Raw genomic sequence first — 17,858 nt, forward strand, 5'->3', positions numbered from 1 at the left:
TGTTGTATATTTGACAGCTTTCTGTTCAAGATTTTTACAGCTTGCCATTATCAAAATTACAATAAAAATATTTGCTTAGCTGCTAAGGGAGCCTGTAATTGTGCATGCCAGCTCAATGGGACATTTGAATAAAATAAAGCCATGGTTAAGGTTAACATCTGCTTCAACCTTTTGAAAATAAGTTAGATTAATAGTAGTTAGGATCTATTAAAAACAAGATTTAGGACAAAAAGACCATAAAAAGTTTGCATTTTTATTGTAAAGAAAAAACAACATTAGAGATGCATACAAATTATAATCCAACTACAGGCCACCTCGGTCACACAAAAAAAGAAATCTGACAGGTGAGACTCACAGTCAACATGTTGCACTAGTCTAAAAGGCTCACAAGATACATGTTTTGAATCAGAGTAGGATATTGATTAGCTTCACAGATTCTCAGATTGGCAAGTGTATGATTAAATCTACTGGATGAAACACACAATAAGAAAAATCGTGTGAAGAATTTAAGCAATATGACTTTTAGCCTAAAAGCTTATCTTCCCCGTCAAGGTTTGACACCACACCCCAGCATTTCTTTATAAAAGAAATCTGCAATACATTATATGATAATCAAATATAATTACCTCGCTAAGAAAGAAAAAACAACAATCCCAATTCCAGATACCATGAATGGGTGTTTAAAAAACAAAGACAAATTATCTTTAAGGCATTGGGGAGGAGCATGGTGATCGTGAAGGTGAACATGGAATGTAAATAGTAATAACAATGACTTTTTCTGCGAGGAAGCCTGGGGTTTAAAAAAATTAAAAAGTAGAATTACAAAACATTTCCCCCCAATTCCTCTATAAATGGCGTGCCTTTTTACCGGTAATGACGTGGTGGTGGTGGTGGGCTATGGTGCTGTGGAGCGTGCCTCCTGGGGGGTGGACTACGGCGCGGACTATGGCGCGACATAGCATGGCGTGGAGGTGACTGGTAGCGAGCAGGAGGAGACCCTCTGTTATGGTAGGGAGGTGTATAGCGACTCCTGGATCTGGAGCGGGAACGTGAACGGTTAAAGCTGGGAGTGCCCCGTTCCTCGTAGACACGGACGTAAGCAGTCTCACCCTACAAAATGAGGAATATTGGATATTGTTCGTTTTAACCTCTTAAGATTAAAAAGGGACATTTGAATCTCAACAGCACAGGCACTCACCTGATGTGAGCGGAACTCGGTCCGATCCAGTCTGCGCAATGCATACTCCATGTCCTCTCTACGGAGGAACTCTACCACCCCGTCTCCATCACGCTGCACATCTGCAAAACAAACATCCCCTGCCTCGCGCATATGATCCTTCAGATCCTGCCAGCTCCCAGTTGGTGGTAATCCTGAAATGGGAAAAGACTACATTTGTTAGGGACAGAAATGACTTCCTTCTTTTAAAGTTAAAATACCTGGCAACCTTAGTAATAGGTTTAAAAGCATGTTTTATGAAGTTTGAGCTTATCATAAATAACAAATCTTATCTAATCAAATCCAATGTTCTTTCAGAAATCTGCTTTAGTATTGCCTGCATAGCCATGCAACTGAATAAACTGGGAGGAGTTGGTGTTAGATAAGCAGTCCTAATCTACAGCTGATATTAGCATGCTTGTTTAAACGGTAGCATACAACAGTTATTGCTGTAATGACAAAAATACACCTACCATTCGCTATAGTTGGTGTTTGGGTTTATGCAGCCAACATGACCGGTTTCCGTTAATGTTTTGTTTTTCATGACTTAAAAAGCTGACTTGAACTCATCCATTTAGTCCCCTTGTCCTTCAGTCCGCCAAGAAAGAGTGTAACACTTCTGCCTAAAACTTGTATGTCCTTAACTAGGTCTCTTGTCCTCCAGTCCGTGAGAGAGAAGATCTACCTTTGACTCATGATGTCCACTACTAGTCCCCTTGACCTTCATCCGCCATGAGAGAAACATATCTGCCTATGACTGATGACGTCCTTTACTAGTTCCCTTGTCCTTGAATCCGGCACGAGAGAGAGAAACATACTTGCCTATGACTCAAGATTTCCTCTACTAGTTTCTTTGTCCTCCACTTCACCAAGAAAGAGAGAAACATATCTGCCTAGGATGGATGATGATCTTTTTAGTCCCTTTGTCCTCCAGTCCGCCATTGGAGAGAGAAAAAGTTATCTGCCTACGGCTTGTGATGTCAAATACTAGTTCTCTTGTCCTCCAGTCCACCATGAGAGAGAGTGTGAAACAAATCTTCCTACGGCTCATGATTTCCTCTACTAGTCTTTTTGTCCTCCACTCCGCCAAGAAAGAGAGAAATGTACAGTCTACAACTTGCGACGACCTTTACTAGTTCCCTTGTCCTCCAGTCCGCCATGAGAGAAAGGGTGAAAGTATCTTCCTACGACTCTTACCACCAACACACTCCCATTCACCATGAGCTCCAGAAGACAGCGAAAGAGAGAATTATGATCTGGCTATGACTCATGACGTCCACCTACCAGTAACCATGACCCGGAATTCAGATCTTCGAGTTGGGGGTCCAAATCTTCCTTTAGGTCCTCCAGGTCCTCCTCCTCCACCACCTCCACCTCTTTCTCCTCCTCCACCACCACCACCCATAGGACCAAATTTAGCACCAGCGGACCGAGGGTACTCCACTCTCAGCTTGGAGTCTCCATATCCATATCCATTCCTTCCATAGACAGCATCATCTGCATCCCTAAGAGAAGAGAGCAAAGAACTCCTTACCAAAGTACGCTTGTTTGCTTGCGGACAAAGGTCTGGAAATGCCGTCCCCATCCAGTCCCTGCTGCCAGTCACTGGAGACGGGGGACAAGGGGAATGTGATTTGATGTGCCAAACACCATCCCTAAAACTCACCGTGGGTCTTCAAATCGGACGAATGCAAACGGGATAGTGCCTCTATTGTTCTTCAATTCAATGTCCCGGATTTTTCCATATTTGTAGAAGAGATCCTCAATGTCTCTCTCCTGGACATCCACGGGAAGATTCCCCACATAGATCCGTCCATCTGACATGGTGGTTGAGTGATTGGCACTGCTGACACAGAATGGGGGCACCTGCAGACTTTTAGATCACTTCTTGCTTTCACAAATAGCGGTTGAAGTAGTCCTTATTCTACTTCCTAGCTCCAATCCGAGACTTAGTCCATCCACCTGCAAGTCCTCAATTGAATTCAAAGTAAAGAATATTTAAAAGCAGAGATCTAGCCATGAGTAATAAATTATGAGTTCAAAACAAAATGGCACAGGCCCTCGGACCCAAACCTGAAATCTTTAAAAAAAAATAAAAAACAGTAATAAATGTGAATCTGAGTCATACATGTAAATATACATTTTCAATGTTTAACAATTGGGTGACAGATTAAAGCAAACATATGTTATGACTTGATGGCCCTAAAACCTACTCATTGGTTGTAATGTATTCAGACCTGGTGATTGTAAAGGCTATTCAAAATGATTTACGATGTTCCATTATTCATTAACCCTGGTTGCCTCATAAGGAAGCCTCTGCACCTGTAGTGGTCTGGTTTAACCTGTAATATGTCACCTGCAAGTATTTACTAGAACATCTACCAGCACCCCCTTTTATTTTTCTAAATACTCGTATAATCGTGGTGAACGCTCTGTTGTTGTTGTTGTTTAACTAACACGAATCTAACATTAAACGTTAAATACAAGTAAGACTTAAACTTTATTACGTTTCCGACACATTGAAACTCAGCCCCTGGTTAACTGACACATTGATGTAGATGGGTTAATACATTCATTTAGTAATAAAGTTAGCTAATATCCTGAAATGTCCTGTTTAACAACATCACATTCAGCAGTGATAAGTCATCAGAGGAAGGTGTTTTCCCAGAAGTAACCTTAGCCTCAACACGGCTAGCCTGCCTAGCTAACCTCAGCTAGCGTCAGTTATATGCATAGCTTGCCTTACGTTTTCTGCAACGTAACGCTGCATCGAATGAAATAGAAAACAAATACACCGGACAGTCCAGCTTCACATGTTTTGATTTAATGTTTAAACTGACCTAAGACGTGTTATGTAGTCCAGGTAATTACGATATCGGTCTCTTTGTTGACAGGTCAGCTAGCCGGGGCTAACGAGAGTCTGTTTCCGCAACAAAAAAAACACCAATATTCCTCTCTCACTACGAAACAAATAATAAAGTAGGATACGTTAAACGCAGTTCATAAATAACAATTAAATATGAAAACAGCAATTACCTTTTACACAAGCAAGGGCACCTTCCTTCGATTATATATTGCTAGCAGTTGGCACGCTGTGCTGCTTCCTTGTTGGTTAGCAACATTAGCAAACGGGTCTGTCTACTTCTAGTTCACAATACAAGCAGACTGTAGTGAGGGCTATTAATTTGCTGCCTCCTGCCGGTAAGTGAAAGGAACATGTAACTGGCTCTGGTATTCCCCATAACCCAGCTCATAATAATGTTGTAAACAAGTAGACCTAGTAGTGGTGTAATACATTGCCTACTTTGAGCTTTAAATTGAGTAAAAAATCAATGATTTCATTGCATTAGTGTAGGAATACACTAATGCAATGAAGTTATCCTTCATTCAAAATGTTACAATGGTAAAATCACATACATTTTGAACATCAATATGCTAAACGTACCAAAAGTAAAAGTAGGCCTATGCATTAATGGCCAACTTCAGAATAGGTTTTAATTAACGATGCGACACAAAGCTGTCAAACTAATGTAATGGAGATAAAAGTCAAATGTTTCCTTCTGAAGGGTTACGCATTAGAAATATAAATGTTTCCTTAAATCACACGATGCCCCATGGTCCTTTATTGTGTCTTCTTACCTTTTCTCTCCCAAGACCATAGGCGGCGCGTGAGGCTCAGGTTTGGGAAGGCTAAATAACTTTTTTTACCTGACGCTGCCCGCCTCCGGCGTCTATAGAAAAGAGATCAACTCAGTGTGCGGAGTTTAAATCTCTCAAGTCATATTACAGGATAAAGGAAATACAGTTTAAACTGCCGTATGCAGAGAAGACGCCGACGTGTCACACTTATCATTCATATTACATCATCAATCAGATCATCGATCATATAATATATCATATATTTCCTTATCTGAGTCAGCTTCTCCAGCCGTATCTGGCCGTGCAACACTTACAGTGTCACGACACATACTGTATGCAGAAGTATTATTTTAAGCAACACATTATGTTGACGAAACACTCGAGTCAAATGTAATTAAAGTCAGATCCACTCGTGTCTTAGATGGGGCAGTGATATCATAAAACTATACGCTTTCAAACACTCGGTAGGCCTAGTTATTTTTTAACCAGTTGTTCTGTATTCACCTTGCAGGTGCAACTCTGTGGCTTGTATCCTGGATTATATGTTTAAGTCATGGATGTTTAAAGCTCATATTTGTCTAATATTAGTTTACTTTTCATTAATGAAGTATCCATATCCAGGGTATGTTGAACTGGCTTCGTAGTACAGGGCACAGGTGGCTAGCAGCGCTAATGTCAAAGACACAGACATTATACATTATATTTTACCAGGATGCAGTGACACAAATATTTGGGAAGGCTTAGCCTTCCCTAGCCTACAGCACCCGCCGCCCCTGCCCAAGACCCAATAGTCATGCCTTTTGTGTTCGTGTTGGCTCAATCCTGGTCCGGGTTGGTTCTCTGTCAACTTCAGGCATCAGGTCTCTGCATGTGTTACACAACCAATTATTACCAAACACCTTCAACAATTAAATGTGCTCTGCCGAGCAAACAAAGGGAAATCGATTAATTAAAAAAACTTCAGATTTGATATTGTTTTTTAAACATTGATAAATTGATAACTCTGTTGGAGAACTTTGTATACAACAATGCAAACAACCTCTAGAATGTTTTCATTTTAAATAATTGTGAATCCATTTAACAAGGAATCTAGGGTTCTATTTCGTATGGCTTCGCCCGGCTATCGCTATTTGGGTAATCCCCCTGCGCCCCCGCGCAGCACTGAAACACTTGTAGTCCACGCCCACCCGCAAGGTGGGCCCCACCTTCGGGCTTCCTTCCGGTATAAATAAGAAGGAGGCACGACAATCTGCTCCCTCTTTTCTTCAGCAAACCAGCACAGTTACTGAAGCACAGCAATTGAGAATCATCATGATCAACAACTGCGTCCGTGATTGTTCCTCATGTGGCTCTGGGTTCATAATGAGTTATGACCAGCAGAGATAAAAGCAGTATGCGAATCATGCCTGGGGTCAGAGCACGCGTACGCGGCTCTAAACCAGCAGGTAGCATGCAAACACTGTGCCCGTCTCCCCTCGGGCGACAGGAAGCGGAGAGCAGACGCTCTTGCTGCTGTGGCCGAGGAGGACGATTGGCCCGTCCAGGCTTACGAGCCCGCGGACGGGGCCTCGTGTCCCTGGGGCCGAGTGCCGGGCAGGAGTCCGAAGAAAAGCAACTCCTGCCCCGCCTCCCTCCACGGTTCACCATTCGGTTCTCCCCTCCCTCCTTGGGACGGAGCAGGGTGCCAGCTTGGCGGCCGAACATGCTTTCCCCCTCTCCGTCACCACAGCACGGCGAATAACATCGCGCTGCTCTCCAACTCGGTGGTGACACTGGTAGAGCGGTCTACCACCGAGGCAGAGGAAATCAGCAAAGCGGCCAGCACGGCGCTCATTCTGTGCGCGTCCGTCGCTGTCTCCCAGGCGAGGATTTCCGCGTGGGTGACACAGATCCAGCGCCACCTCTGTGTAGCCGACCATAGAGGTAAAACACTTTTCGACCACCGTAGTATTGCGCCACAGAGGTACCGCCCACTTCCGCATTCCCTTCACGTAGTAAACAATAGTTATACAGCCGATACCCGATAGTTCTTTCCCGTTCGACCGATACGTTTCTGGTAAGTATCCACAATTATCGAGTTAGTGGCATGTTAGGCTCTGGGTGTTTAACTTTTACACATTACTCCAGCAGACGGTAGCTTTGCCCGTGACGGTGTGACTGTGTGTGTGAGGGGCTGCGCCATCCGAGGGACATAAGGTATACACGATTATGGTTTTTTACAAAGACTATGATCATGGCAGCATTTCTGTAACATGTGCTTTGTTATTTTATAGATTGTCCGCCACTGCTGTTTTGTTTTACCGTTGTGTTTCCCTTATTTTGGTTTGTTATAGTTGTTCGTTTTGATGCTTTTGTTTACATTGTTGCTCCAATTCCTAATGTCCCAAGAGTATTATGGCGCGTTTCCACTGCAGGCCTCGCTCGGCCTCGCTCGGTTTGGTTAGGCCTTATTAGGCCCGACTCACTTTAATGCTGCGCTTCCATTACAGTTTAGGAACTGGGGCAGTTACTATAGTAACGCAGTGTAGGCGGAGCCGTGACGTCATCTTCAATGAGAGCCCCAGAAAAACAACACAGCCGTTAGCTCTTAGCACTCAGAGCTCACAGCTCCTCATATCTGTTCAGAAACTAGACAAAAGTTAAACAAGTACAAACCACAGACTGCCTGTGTCATGGTGAATACAGTCGCTGGTTTATTTATGTCTGTATAGGCCATTGTTGTGAGTGTAGACGGTCGGAGGATATACTGCGTTAGCTTAGCCAAGCTCCATTTAGAAAGCACGCATTTTAAAAGGGTTTTTCGCCTGCCGTCTGTCTGCAGACTTGTCAAAGCATTAATTCATGGTTTTCACTAACCGGTATCAGTATGTTGTTAATTCGGCATCATTTTGAAACGTGTATTACAATTAAATCACGGTCAAATATGTTCATGTTGTTGTAGCCCCCTTGTCAGTGATTCTCTCTCTAGTTTAGCATACTCAGCCCGACTCAGCCTGGTTGTTCCTGGCCCTAGAACCACGATTTAGTCGGGCCAGAAAAAAGGTGAAAAAGTAGCTCCGGGCCAAAACTAGGCCAAGTGGAAACGCAACCAAAGACGGGCCCCGCACGGCTCGGCACGCTTAAAGCGAGCTACCCGCTGCAGTGGAAACGCGCCATTAGTGTTTTTACTATCTCAATGAATTGATGTACTATTGTGCTTTGTGTCTTTTGTTGAGGGATCCAGCACCCCTGACGTGAGCGGCAGCCTTGGGAGTTGGGATTCAGCGGTGTTAGGCCCTCACGTGCACTTCACTGCCCCTTAAGTGTGTGTGTTTAGTTAATTTTGCACTTTTCTTAATTTATCAATTTCTTTTCAGTTGCTGTGTCTGTACAGGGCACGTGTGAGTGGCGGTGAGTAGTATTCAGATTTGACCTGCTTGTTTCCCCCTCCCAACAGTAACTGTCTGTGCTCATTTAGTCGGTTTTTATACGCTGGATACCATTTTAAATAGCATAGTAGATTAATTCCTAATAAATTGTTGTTTTTACTGATTTAAAATATTGTTTGTAAATGTGTCTATTTGATAATAAATGTCATACTCTTGGGGGAAAATCCTTGTCTTAGGCCTTTTTGTTGACTGCCAACTGTATCGTGTTTCTTTAAATATGAATCTGTGGAGTTTTTGCTGTTTGATCAAAGTTGAGTCAGAGGGCAACTTTGATCAGTAGAACAGCTAAACTTTAGGCCGTGTGCGCGGCCGCGGTTACATCTGGCTGAAGCAGGCGTCTGTTACGGAGACGGCCAGAAAAGTGCTACTGGACGCTCCAATCAGCCCGGACGGGTTGTTCGGACCCCAGTTCCACGCCATGGTGGAGTCCATGAAGACGGCCGCGGAACAGGCGGACGGCATTCGCCAGCATGTACAGCTGGCTCCAGCTGGCTCCAGCCTGCTGAGTGCCCACAGCGGCACCAACGCCCGCAGCAGCTGCGGCGTCCACGCCGGCCACAGGAGGCCGCAAGCGGAGAGACCCCACAGCAACCGCCTCGGCGTCAGACTCGCCTGTCGGCGGCTGCAGGGGCTCCGTCCCACGTCTCCGCTCCCCCGCCACCCCAGAGACAGGGTCTCCCGGCGGAGAGTCAAAGGGGAGTGAGGCTCCCCCGCTCCTGGTCTGCTCCGCGAGAGCCTCCGAGGAAGCAGAGCCGGTAATTAAGCCGGCTGCCACTAATCTGTTGATTAAGTAGACAGCAGGGCTCCCTGCAGAGGCCTGCTGGCTTTAACCTATCGGTTAATCGCGGCATTACGCGGCATTACGCTGTCCGAGATACGCCTCCTACACACGGTCATAATAACCCATGAGCGCCGTTATAACGCCTCGTGTGGACAGCACTGCACACACCTCCACTCATCCCACTGATCTGCTCTTAACCGCCGATTCAGGCAGCCCAGCTGTTTTGGTGCTGTTAGATTTAACTGCTGCCTTTGACACTGTGGATCATAGTATCCTGTTGTCACGGCTTGAACAGTCCGCAGGCGTTACAGGCTCTGCTCTTGCATGGTTCAGGTCTTATTTGACGTACCATAGCTTCTCAGTGCAGTTAGGTGTCTTCTCCTCTGCCAAAGCCCCTCTTACCTGTGGGGTTCCCCAAGGCTCGATTCTGGGCCCCATCCTTTTTCTATTGTACATACTGCCCCTAGGTTCAATTCTTACAAAATATAATATCCCCTTCCATTGTTATGCTGATGATGTACAGATCTATCTGCCTCTCAATCAAAATGCCAACTCATTACAGCAGTTGAAGGACTGCTTAATAGAGATTAAATCCTGGCTGAGCCAAAACTTCATCACCCTTAATGAGAGTAAGACTGAGGTCATCTTTTTTGGACCCCAACCAACAGTCTCCCCGGGTGATATTCTGGGTTCCCTCAATAAAAATATCTTCCCCTCTGTTATGAACCTTGGAGTGACCTTCAATAGCGCCTTTAAATTTGATAAGCAGGTTAGCACTGTAGTCAAGACTTGCTTTTTCAAAATACGACTATTGGCTAAGACCAAGTCGTTTTTATCTTTTAAAGACCTAGAAAGGGTTATTAACGCCTTTGTTACCTCGAGACTGGATTACTGCAATGCTTTGTATGTGGGTATGGACCAGGCCTCAATTAGACGCCTCCAGCTAGTGCAGAATGCAGCTGCACGTCTTCTTACTGGCCATAAAAAGCGCGACCATATCACCCCAATTCTGGCTTCATTGCACTGGCTTCCAGTTCGGTTCAGAATTGATTTTAAACTCCTTTTATTTGTTTTTAAAGCCCTAAATGGGCTGGCTCCTGCCTATATAGCCGAACTCCTCCATCGCTACACCACAGGCAGAGCCTTAAGGTCGGCTGATCAGCTGTTGTTGATAGTGCCTAAGACCAGGCTTAAAACCCGAGGGTATCGAGCTTTTGCAGCGGCTGGCCCTAGGCTCTGGAATACTGTGCCCCTCCATGTGAGGTCGGCCCAGACCCTGGAGGTTTTTAAATCAACACTTAAAACTCACTTTTTCTCTTTGGCTTATGTTTAATTATCTATGTATTCATTTATTTATGTAGTTATTTATTTATTCATTTAGTTCTTTATTTTAATATTTATAACATAACATAGGATTTCATAAAGTATTTTTAAAATAGTTTATACATTATTCAAATATAGGAATAGTAGATAGGATTACTTAAAATATAGTACCTTATATTTCATATTTTTTCCCTTTAGACCCTTGCGGTTTATTCTTAAAAATCCTTACCCTTACACACCCCCCATTTTCCCTCTGCTGGTCTATGGCCTTGTAGAGGGTAACGGGGTACAGAGTCGCTTAGATAAGCGGGGGAGTGCATTTGACGAAGAGATAGGTTGTTGTGCTCCCTATCTCTGTTTCTTATCCTATATCTAATAGAACTGCTCGGGTCTTGATAGATTGAGTGGGGAAGTTCATGAGATCTTTCTAGAGGGTTATCAAGAATAACTTTTATCCAATGACCTTTTCCCTCTCTGTCTGTGTCTGTGTATTCTCTTGTTCAGATTAACCCAGCCAAATCTTTTTTCTTGTTTTGTATCTATATCTACGCCGGGATCCGGAGTCGAGGCTGATCCTCTTGCTGTAGTCCTGTGTCTTGGAACCTCTATCCTGAGTTCTGGATTAAGTCGTGGACTTCGGGTCGTGGCTGAACCTGTCTTTGCGGTCCTGCCTTGGGTCTGGTCATGCTGCTTCCCTGATGGCTTCCACAGGATTGTAGCTGACATCCTCGTGGATTCATCTTCTTATTACAGACACATGCATTTCCTAACATTCGGTCTATATGCTGTAAAATGTATTATCTCTTCGATTTACACACGGCATCTATTGCACGTCTGTCCGTCCTGGGAGAGGGATCCCTCCTCTGTTGCTCTCCCTGAGGTTTCTCCCATTTTTCCCCCTTAAACTGTGGGTTTTCTCCGGAAGTTTTTCCTTGTACGATGTGAGGGTCTAAGGATAGAGGGTGTTGTTTTTCTCATACTGATATTCTGAACAATCTGTACTGTTGTATTTGCTGTAAAGTGTCTCTACTGTAGGCTACCCTAACTCCTGTTGAAAGAGAATATTTCCAGGGTTCCTCAAAGGGAGAAAAATCAGGGGTTTTCACTCCCGTTATTTTTCTAATCCCGAAAAAGACTGGGGCAATGAGACATCCTCGATCTGTCAGTATTCCACATGCTGACGATCAAACAGGTGCTGGAATGTGTTCACCAGGACGACTGGTTCACTTCCACCTGAAGGATGCATATACTTCCACGTACCCATCATCCCAAAACACAGGAAATGCCTGCGTTTTCTCATTTCAGGGAATATCAGACCAGACAATCGTCTGCCGTTTGGATATTTCCTGTCTCCTCGCATTTTTGTGTAGAGAAGGCTGGAGCCACTACACAGAGGAGGGATGAGTGTGGTTTTCTCTGGAAGACCAGCTATTTGCTGGCTCGCTCCAGGGAGGAAGTCGCTTTACAGACGGTACATCTCGTATCGCATCTGTCAAAGCCTGGGTTTCATAATAAATTGGAAGAAGAGCTGTCCTCTTCCCTCTCAGAAAAACGTTTATCTGGGAGTGGAATTAAACTCAGCCAGCAGAGCGCGGCTCTCGCGGCAGCGATTGGAGGAACTGACAGCTCTCCTCCGGCATGTCACAACCCATACAGCCCTCTCCGTGACGCAGCTGCTCGGCGTTGGCGTCAGCTGGTCACGTGGGGATCCCCCACAGGTGGAGTCTCCAGATGTGGTTCATTCGCTGCAGAAGCCTGCTGTTTTTAACCTATTGCTTTATAAACTGCAGAGCTCGCGGCATTCCTCTGTCCCAGATATGCCTCCTACACATGGTCATAATAAATCCACGAGCACCGTTATAACGCCTCGTGTGGACAGCATACACACACCTCTCATCCTCTGGGCGTGTATGCGCCTCATGATGAGAGACTGAGTGAAATGCATGTGGAAACTCCCTCACAGCCCTTTTGCCTCACGGGCAGCGATGGCGTGGCTCGTCACCATGACGACCATTACGGCACATCACAGAGAAGCCTCTCCCCCCAGCAGTTCCATGGGATACAAGAAACACTCCTGTCATCCCAGGAACAGTGTCTTGCGCGGTTTTTACTCCCGCTATTTTTCTAAATCTCGGAAAAGAACGGGGGAGTCGCCCCGTTGCTGTACAATCAAACATGTGTTGATTTGCACAGACAACAGGCCACGGCTATGGAAGCAGCCTACCTCAATCGCCAGGGAGGAGTACGATCTGCGCAGCTTCTGAACGCAGCCAGGCGGCCAGGCGTTGTATGCGAGGAGTATGGAGACTCAGACCTGTGTCACGCACACTGGCGCCTCAGTGGGATTTGGCTTTGGTGTTACGTGCACTAAAGCAAAGCCCCATTTGAACCTGATCAGGTTCCCCTTAAACTGTTATCAGCCAAAGTAGTACTTTTGGCTCTAATAGCAGCGAGAAGGGTTAGGGTGAGTGATTTGTCTGCTCTCTCTGTGACTCCGTCATGCCTCCGGATCCAAGGAGATGGCAGTTCAGCTGTTTTACGCCCTAACCCGGCTTCATGCCTAAGGTCATCACAACTCTTTTAGGTCAAGAGTGATCACCCTGGCTGGCTTATTCCCCCCTCCTTACAGGTCGGAGGAAGAAGCCACGTCTCATCTCCTCTGTCCTGTGCGCGCGCTGTCTTGCTTGGCTATGTGGCGCGCACGGCGGCCTGGCGCCGTTCTCAGCGCCTGTTTGTGCATTATAGAGAGCGCTCGATCGGGCAACCTCTGTCTGCACAACGGCTGTCACTGTGTGAGGCTGTGTCACACTCACAGGCATATGTCTCCTCTGGGGTGGATCCCCCGGAGAACATCAATGCGCACTCCACCAGAGGAATTTCCTCCTCCACGACTTTGCACGGAGGAATGTCAGTGGAAGATATTTGCACTGCTGCATCTTGGTCTTCCCCCTGTTCATTTATTAATTTTTATTTGAGGGATGTCTCGCATTCCTCTCTGACGCACCCTGTACTGGGTGTCCTGTCGGAGTGAGTGACGTCAGGGAGCCAGCTGTGCGCCTCTCTCCTGCCTCTCGGCACGCGGAGAGCGGCCCTTTATTCCTATATAGGGATGTTCCTTTTTCCTCTGACACACTTTGTACGGAGTGCCTGGTCAGAGTGAGTGACGTCAGGGATCCAGCTGGGCGCTCTCCTACCTGTCTGACACGCAGGGAGCTGCTGTTCCCCCTCTATGATCGCTGGGCAAGGTGGGACCTTCGTCTCTACTTTCTCACAGCGGCTGGTTTGTTCCCAGCCTTCACCCCGTCAGGGAAGCATGTTTTCCTATTGTAATATATGTTGGATTCGCTTCAGGTGTGGCAGGAAACACTACCACTTTGTCAGAACCTTCCAATAAATACAGAGGCAGCTTTGTACAAAATATAGGGCAATCTTTATTTTAACAACACAGTTAATTGGTAAGAGGAGAGGAGAGAACAAGAGGAAGCGAGTCCACGGGGCACCAGAAACCCCCACTAGACTGTGGAGTCCACTTTTAAATACACTTCAGCAGGGCTAGTTTTACTAGCGTTTAACGCGGCACACCACACCAAGAACACGGCATGCAAACAATGACCCAACCAACAATTTAGGGCGAGAGCTCCAATTCGTGGTAGCCTCTCCCCTGCTGCTCTCCTTCCATACACTGTAAAATACTTCTAAAATCAGACATACAACAATATAAATGGGTGTAAGTAACTCACCAGTTGGCGAGACCCTCCCCCGGGGTCTACGCTTGGGACGCCGTCCAACTCCCCGGGGATCGGCTTCGCTGGACGACGTGAACTGAGTCACTACAGCTGGTGTCCGTGTTGCTTGGGCACTGCCGTGCGTAAGGAGGGATCGCGGCTCGCACTCACTAAAACCCCGGCCCTGACTGGAGGTAACAGGCCTCCCGATCCTGACACTCTAACGTCTTTCCTGTCTGGCTGTCTTCGTCGCCGGCAGCTCTATCCGCTGCGAACGACACCCTCCCACCCAAAAGAGTGCAGAGTCACATGTAGCGTCCTCCAACCTCCATTCACAGTTCTCCACTGCCTTTTCTCTCTCCGCTGTTAGTTTCCCAGCTGTGAGTTCCTCCGCTGATTAACACACCTGTTTCAGTTCAGTTAATCAGTGCCCATGCAGGCGCATTCACGTCACACTATGTTCCAGGGACGGTGATGCGCCATTACGCATGGCACAACAGGCAGGGGGTGTTATTGAGCAGGTGTGTCTGTGCTTCTAGTGCCGGGCGGACCCAGTGGGGCGCAGACTACATCATGCGTCGCCCTTAACCCAATAGCGATAGCCTTATGCCCCGGCCACACGAGGACGAAAACGGTCGTTTGCGTTACTGTTTAGTGTCATATAGACCGTTCGGCCACACGAGGACGACCGAATACGGCACTAAACGACTGCGTAAACGATAACGGGTCCCAAGGTGGATAGAACGGCATACGCAACGCTCTGGGGGGTCCAACGGCTCCGTGTGTACGCCCTATACGATAATTGTCTGATAATGATGAGGCAATAGCCCCGCCTCTCCCCACCTCTGCTGCTCACCCCCGCGTCAAAGTAAACTGCACACTGAATTCAGATTATTTATCTTTCTCTCGATATGGACCTAAACGCGAGTGAAGTCTAATCTGTCAGGACGGAGACACGCAGCTCTGCTCACCTGCAGCTCCTCCCGCTGTGATGCGCCGGTGAACGGAGTAAAACACACACTTCAAGTCCGATCATCACCCTTAGCTATTTTAATTACCTCTCAAACTACCTAAACTAGATATAAATATGTTTATTTTTACTGTCGGCCGGGTCACTCATTAGTCACTCATCAGCTGCTGCATGAAACAGACACTGGCGCTGTCCGAAGAGAGGGAGGAAAAAGGGAGGCTCCGTGTATTTTATTATTATAATATATAGATTCGTTATTCATTTGTTTTAAAGCTCAATAAATAACAAAGGAGACCTTTGACCGGCACTTTTATAATTTTGTCGGAAGATTTCAACTTTAATACACGTTGACTGGCGAAAAACTCTGCCCGGTTCCCTCGGCCCCCACCGCGGAGAATAAACAGAAGGGCAACCATGACAACCATGCTTCTTCGCTGCTTTTGTGGAGGAAGTTACAGCGCCACGTACAGGCTCCTGCATATGTAGCCTACTGCAGCTTCTCCAGCGGTTGGAGCTAAACGGAGCTGTGTGGACAGACACTATCCGGATGACTATTGCGTGTGGACGGAAGCTTTTTTGCGATTGCGTTTGCGTTAATCCTATGCGTTTAGCCGTTTTCGTCCTCGTGTGGCCGGGGCATTAGAGGGCGAAGCCATATACGAAATAGAACTGAGGTTACCTACTGTAACCCAGCTTCTATGAGTAAATGGCGCAGCCCTCTAAGTGCTGGGCCCCACTGGCTCTACAAATAGCTGAAGAAAAGTTATCTTGTATGGGAGCAGATTGTCGGGCCTCCTTCCTATTTATACCGGAAGGAAGCCCGAGGGTGGGGCCCACCTTGCGGGTGGGCGTGGACTACAAGTGTTTCAGTGCTGCGCGGGGGCGTAGGGGGATTACCCAATAGCGATAGCCTTAGAGGGCTGCGCCATTTACTCATAGAAGCTAGGGTTACAGTAGGTAACCTCAGTTTGAATATTTCACTCAATTTAAATAACATACACTTCTACTGAAGAGCTTGAACAAGCTGATACAGAACATACTTACTGTATGTACATCCCTTACATGTAACTTGATGACTACAACTACCATATATGGTAGTTGTAGTCATCAAGTTAGCTTCTCTTGGGTCGTCTTCTTGTGTCTCTTCAGCCCCCAAGTTAACGTTAGCTGTCAAGTTAGCACTAGCACTGACGTTAGCTCCCTCCTCTCTCGGTTCTGTTGTAGCAGCAGTCCAACCCTGTCTCCTAAAAATTACTTTCCCACAGAACTAAACTGCATTCTCAATTACGTTTAGCAAGAAACGTATTTTCTCCCACGTTACGTTCGTTATGAACGTATCTCAAATACGTTTATTTTCTACATATCTTCTAGAAACATATTTTCTTCCACGTTACGTTTCTTATGAACGTATCTTAAATACGTTTATTTTCTACATATCTTTGCCATTTATTGTCTTGCTTATAATAATGATAATAGTCATTTATAAATATCATTATAGAGCACACATTTGAAATCAGTAGGCGAGGCTGTAATTTTGCCAGCTGTTACTCTCATGAGCGAGGCAGAAAATAATAGTTTTTAACATGCCAAAAAGCTGCTGTGTCGTTTATTGCACCTCAAACATTAAAACAAATCCAGTTACGTGTTTCTGTACTTCCACTAAGAAGAAAGGACAGTAACAGCAGATCTCTGTGACGCCAGATGTGGTGTTACGCAAAGAAAATATATTTCCCCATATATTAACTGTCAATATATTGCATTATTTAGTTTTCTGATTTACTGGTTAATTGAAAATATTTAATAAAGGAAATATTGCTGTTGGCTACACCAACTGATACTGATTAATAATCAACATGAAAAACATATTTATTCATATCTACAAAATATATTGAAGATATATAGAATAATATATTGCGTTAATATATTACAATATATTGATATATAGAGTAATATATTGTGTTAATATATTGCGTTAATATATTACAATATATTGATATATAGAATAATATATTGTGTTAATATATTACAATATATGGGATAATTGTCGCTTTCCATATATTGAGTAATATATGTAAATATATATACTATATTGGTTGTGTATATATGTGAACATATATTTACTATATATTAACATTTATATGGGGACATATATGTCATATATATTTAGAATGATATGGGGACATGTATGTCATATATATTCTGATTTATATGGGGACATGTATGTCATATATATTCAGATTTATATGGGGACATGTATGTCATATATATTCAGATTTATATGGGGACATATATGTCATATATATTCAGATTTATATGGGAACATGTATGTACTATATATTCAGATTTATATGGGGACATGGATGTACTATATATTCAGATCTATATGGGGACATGTATGTACTATATATTCAGATTTATATGGGGACATGTATGTACTATATATTCAGATTTATATGGGGACATGTATGTACTATATATTCAGATGTATATGGGGACATGTATGTACTATGTATTCAGATTTATATGGGGACATATATGTCATATATATTCAGATTTATATGGGAACATGTATGTACTATATATTCAGATTTATATGGGGACATGTATGTACTATATATTCAGATTTATATGGGGACATGTATGTACTATATATTCACAATTATATGGGGACATGTATGTACTATATATATTCAGATTTATAAAAAAACATGTACATACCATATATTCCGAACAAGAGTGTTCACAATGTTCACAATGATGAGGAGAAATGTATGTT

The 17,858-nt window shown here is 44.7% G+C and overlaps 1 protein-coding gene across 7 annotated transcripts; it reads right to left on the reverse strand.

Annotated features, from left to right (window-relative positions):
• Positions 1–239: 239 nt before the first annotated feature.
• Positions 240–4,472, reverse strand: srsf9 (serine and arginine rich splicing factor 9). 7 transcript variants are annotated; one of them, XM_034208564.1, is made up of 6 exons: positions 4,253–4,472; positions 4,057–4,136; positions 2,883–3,059; positions 2,501–2,721; positions 1,199–1,371; positions 240–1,110 (listed from the first exon to the last, which is right to left on the reverse strand). In XM_034208564.1, exons 3-6 carry the CDS (start codon positions 3,038–3,040, stop codon positions 865–867), a joined length of 798 nt encoding a protein of 265 aa, XP_034064455.1. In that variant the 5' UTR covers positions 3,041–3,059; positions 4,057–4,136; positions 4,253–4,472; the 3' UTR covers positions 240–864. The 7 variants fall into 7 exon arrangements, with proteins under 7 accessions (XP_034064455.1, XP_034064453.1, XP_034064451.1 ...); XM_034208562.1 differs by having other exon boundaries at positions 2,883–3,178; XM_034208560.1 differs by having other exon boundaries at positions 2,883–3,187.
• Positions 4,473–17,858: the final 13,386 nt, after the last annotated feature.

This window comes from Gymnodraco acuticeps, unplaced genomic scaffold (genome assembly GCF_902827175.1).
Source record: "Gymnodraco acuticeps unplaced genomic scaffold, fGymAcu1.1, whole genome shotgun sequence".
Taxonomy (NCBI): Eukaryota; Metazoa; Chordata; class Actinopteri; order Perciformes; family Bathydraconidae; genus Gymnodraco; species Gymnodraco acuticeps.